The 1980-nt window shown below is 31.1% G+C and overlaps 1 protein-coding gene across 1 annotated transcript in view; it reads left to right on the top strand.

The window, feature by feature from the left end:
- Nucleotides 1-1977, top strand: part of LOC106941759 (uncharacterized) — an 8010-nt gene extending 6033 nt beyond the window's left edge. Inside the window, exon 2 of the mRNA XM_015024875.1 lies at nt 1208-1977. Within this exon, the coding sequence (XP_014880361.1) occupies nt 1208-1815 (608 nt within the window). The 3' untranslated portion in view covers nt 1816-1977. The remainder of the gene's footprint in view (nt 1-1207) is intronic.
- The last annotated feature ends 3 nt before the right edge of the window (nt 1978-1980 follow it).

The raw sequence follows: 1980 nt of genomic DNA, 5'->3' as shown, positions 1-1980 counted from the left end.
CCACAGGGTAGTATAGTAAGTCCATTATTGTTTTCAGTGGTAGTTAATGATATGTTTAAAGAAGTAGAGGGTGGAATGGGATTTTCACTTTTTGCTGATGATGGAGCAATGTGGAAAAGAGGAAGAAATTTAGAATTTATTGTTAAAAAGCTTCAGGGAGCAATTTCAGCTGTAGAACAATTGTCGTATAAATGGGGTTTTAAACTTTCTGTAGAGAAAACTAAAATGTTTTTTACAAGGAAAAGAGTTGATGGAAAAACTAAATTAAAATTATATGGACAGGATTTAGAAAGATTTAAACAATTTAAATTTCTTGGAATGTGGTTTGATGAAAGAATGACATGGGGAATGCATATTAAGAAAATAGTAGATACGTGTAGGAAAGTATTAAATATAACGAGGTGTTTAGTTGGAACAGAGCGGGGAGCTGATGGAAAATCATTAAAAGCAATTTATACTGGGTTAATTAGGTCAGTCTTGGATTATGGATGTATAGTTTATAATTCAGCAGCAGATTCAAACCTCCATAAGTTAAATATTATTCAACATCAGGCATTAAGATTATGTACCGGTGCTTTTAAAACATCTTCAACAGCAGCATTACAGGTTGAAATGGGAGAAATGCCTCTTAAACTTAGAAGGGATCAATTATCCTTAAATTATTGGTCAAACTTACAGGGACAAAGTCAGGATCATCCAACATTAGAGGTACTTAAACATGGCTGGGAAAATTCAAAGAAACAATTAAAGAGCTTTGGATGGATAATAAACTCTAAAGTTAATGAAATTAATTTAAATCAGTTAGATATATGTCAGGCAGTTCCATTATCTGCAGTTCCACCTTGGTTAATTCATGATACTGAGGTTGATTTTTCCGTCTTAGAAAAGAGCAATAAAGATAAATTTAGCAATATGAATAGTAATATAATACAAGAATACTTAAATGAATATTGTAACTATGTACAAATCTACACAGATGCATCAAAAAATACAGCTAATAAGGTAGGGATAGCATTTATTGTACCACAGTTTCAGATTAAAGTAGGAAAAAGGATCAGTGATGGAGTTTCAGTGTATACAGGAGAAATGCTTGCTTTACTTTTAGCAGTTCAGTGGGTGGAAGAGGTAAGACCATTAAAATCAATTATTTGTTCAGATTCTAGTTCTTCATTATTTAGTTTGCAAAATAATAAATCAGATAGTAGACCAGATATATTAATTGAAATACAACAAACACTTTACAGAATCAATATGATGGGGCTAACAGTAAATTTTGTTTGGGTTCCAGCACATCACGGGATTAAGGGTAATGAAATGGCAGACAGAATGGCCAAAGAGAGTACTAACCGGGTGAAGATAGATATTAATGTTAGTTTTAGTATAACAGAAATAAAGGGTACAATTAAAAAAAAAACAAGAGAGAGGTGGCAAAAGTTATGGGATGAAGAAAAGAAAGGAAGGTGGTTATATAAAATTCAAAAGAATATTGGTCAAATGAGAAGAACAGAAAGAATAAGAAGAGAAGAGATAATTATTTCACGGTTTAGAATCGGACATACTGGACTAAATAGATCATTATTTCTAATAGGGAAACATCAGACAGGGAAATGTGACTGTGGGGAAGATGAGACATTGGAACATGTTATTTTCAGTTGTAGGAATTATTTGATGCAAAGAAATAACTTAATTAGAAACCTTAGTAGCATGAAAATGAAATTTGATATTGTTGATTTATTACAAAAAGATTCAGGAAGTAGAGGATATGAGGCCTTATTTTATTTCTTAAAACAGTGTAAGTTGTTTAATAGGATATAGTAATATTTATTTATTTATTTATTTATTTATTTTTATTTATTTATTTATTTATTTTTGTTTGTTTTTTGTCATGTGGTCCACACTCCTTACCAGTTGGTGGCGGTAATGCATACCTAAAGTTTCTTGCCAACCGCCATTAAAATTCAAATAGAAGAAGAAGAATTT

The sequence above is a fragment of the Poecilia latipinna genome, unplaced genomic scaffold (assembly GCF_001443285.1).
Source record: "Poecilia latipinna isolate Pla-1442-1.1 unplaced genomic scaffold, P_latipinna-1.0 Scaffold3850, whole genome shotgun sequence".
In the NCBI taxonomy this organism is placed as follows: Eukaryota; Metazoa; Chordata; class Actinopteri; order Cyprinodontiformes; family Poeciliidae; genus Poecilia; species Poecilia latipinna.
Note: the sequence above shows the minus strand (reverse complement) of the source record. Positions and strands in the feature narration are given on the sequence as shown.